The 2,043-nt window shown below is 49.6% G+C and overlaps 1 protein-coding gene across 1 annotated transcript in view; it reads left to right on the top strand.

Annotated features, from left to right (window-relative positions):
• Window positions 1–305: 305 nt before the first annotated feature.
• Window positions 306–2,043, top strand: part of VOLCADRAFT_108716 (uncharacterized protein) — a gene marked incomplete at both ends in the record, with an annotated part of 6,528 nt that continues 4,790 nt past the window's right edge. The window contains 5 exons of the mRNA XM_002959650.1: window positions 306–322; window positions 456–499; window positions 580–698; window positions 747–803; window positions 1,250–1,461. Of these exons, the coding sequence (XP_002959696.1) occupies window positions 306–322; window positions 456–499; window positions 580–698; window positions 747–803; window positions 1,250–1,461 (449 nt within the window). The remainder of the gene's footprint in view (window positions 323–455; window positions 500–579; window positions 699–746; window positions 804–1,249; window positions 1,462–2,043) is intronic.

The raw sequence follows: 2,043 nt of genomic DNA on the forward strand, positions 1-2,043 counted from the left end.
TCAATCTGCTTAGCCCTTTCTAACTGAAATGCACTGAATTTTCTTTTCTTTTTTGCCAAGATGGCTGGTTTAAAGCTGCTGTTGTTGCCCTTAAAAGCATAAGCATGACAACCTGGGAATTGCCTTGTTCCTTCTTCCCTTGGAACCCCACAGCTTCCCAGGAGAGAGAAGTGCAAACTTAAAATCAAGCAAGAAGAGCAAGGATGACATACTCGCCGAGGGACGCAAGCAGCGGGATGCCTGGGACCGGGATTTTGTTGCAGAGGTTAATAAAGTCATGGATGAAGTTGTCCAACACAACTTCAATGAGAGGTTCTGCCGGGTAAGGCCCCTAACAGCAGCACAACTTGTCACTACACACTCATGAAGCACTGACTTGCTTGCAGGCCACAATCAAGGCATCGAACCTGCCTCTGTCCATCAAGGCACCACTGTACATCGGCTTCTGCACAGAGTAAGTGGAAGGATGCCATCGAGTTTGTGTACTGCCACACAAACTGTAAGTGTGGCATTTATTGCAGCTGCAGTTGCATGCTTGGAAACCCCACATAACTGCACAACTCCTTGTATAACACGCAGATGTGCTGTCCAAGTCTGCATTGGAGTACTGGAGGATCAGCCAGGCGTGCCTTGAAAAGAAGAAGCGGGCAATCATGGCATCGATCATCCGAGTGGCATATGTGAATGCCAAGGCAGCTGTAAGTACATGTTGTTAAATAGTTCTGGGCTGACTCTACTGTGTTTAGCGGTTTAAGATCCTGGGTTCGATTCCCGGGGAGATCCCCAAGTTCGGGGGAACGAGGGTAAGCTAGCTGCTGAGATGTGGAGTTGATTTTAAAGTTGATTGATCAGGTTGCACGCTGGAAAGGTGGTGATTTCTGAACCCTCCGTCTCTTCGGATGTCCGGGTGAATGGACGAGGAAGGGCCCCCCGAGCATCCCTCCAGCTGCTAAACTATTATTCCAACAGACTATATCAATTCGGCCCATATGCTGCATTTGCAGGGATCCTGCCAGACCCCTGCCACGGCCCCAGCCGTCATGATGGGTGAGATGAACAGTGGTTGCCACCGAAGCAGCAGCAGGTACGCGGGGTATGGGTTATGGGTATGATGTATTATGACATGTCATTGTGGATGTATCCATGGCACATGTCATGCAGTGCTNNGTAGGTTCCTGAACATCGCAGGGCACCAGTATCATGCATTNTGGGTCTTACATATGCTCACATCTTGATGTTCTGCTAGCAGGTCTCAGCTCAGATGGCCATGGCTGCACCGGAAGCGGCTGTGATTGCTGGCAAAACAATTATGGGGCCAGCTGGTTGTGAGCCAGAGGGTGACTACCTGGAGGACCTGATTGGCGAGAGACTTGACGATGTCATTGCAGAGTATGGGGACACCATGGCGACGGGTGGCACTGGTGGTGGTGCATATGGGATGCCTGACCATGAAACCATGTGGTGCACCGCCATCACTGCTCACCAGATGCGGGCTGAGCTTGCTGCAGTGAAACAAGCTGCCAGGGCACACACTTAAGTCCCTGAAGGTTTACGGATTGAGACCTGCAAGGAGTGAAGTTCATAGTTATGATATTGATAATGGAAGGCAGTTGTGGTTCAGGAATGTAGTTGAGCTGCAGGTAATCTGGCTTACTTTATAGGATGCTACTGGTGGGTGATTTACCTGATTGATCCACTGAAACATTGAGGTTTGTCACCTTAACGGTGTGGAGTGTTGGAGTACATACATTTATTTGCGATAGCAGACTTGGAGTCTGGAGCCCACATATTGATGGGTTGCTGGTCATGACTTATAAGCCCACAGTGAACAACTTCTGGGATGTGCGCAAAACATGGGCCAGGGGTGGTCATGGAGTGCAGTGTATGACTCATGTAAACAATGTAAAACATGTGCCAATGTGGTCATGGAATGCAGTGTACGCGTCATGTAAACCAAGCAAAACATGGGCCAGGGTGGTCATGGAATGCAGTGTACGACTCATGGAATGTGTGCAAAACATGGGCCAGGGTGGTCATGGCCTG

The sequence above is a fragment of the Volvox carteri genome (genome assembly GCF_000143455.1).
Source record: "Volvox carteri f. nagariensis unplaced genomic scaffold VOLCAscaffold_484, whole genome shotgun sequence".
Classification (NCBI taxonomy): domain Eukaryota; kingdom Viridiplantae; phylum Chlorophyta; class Chlorophyceae; order Chlamydomonadales; family Volvocaceae; genus Volvox; species Volvox carteri.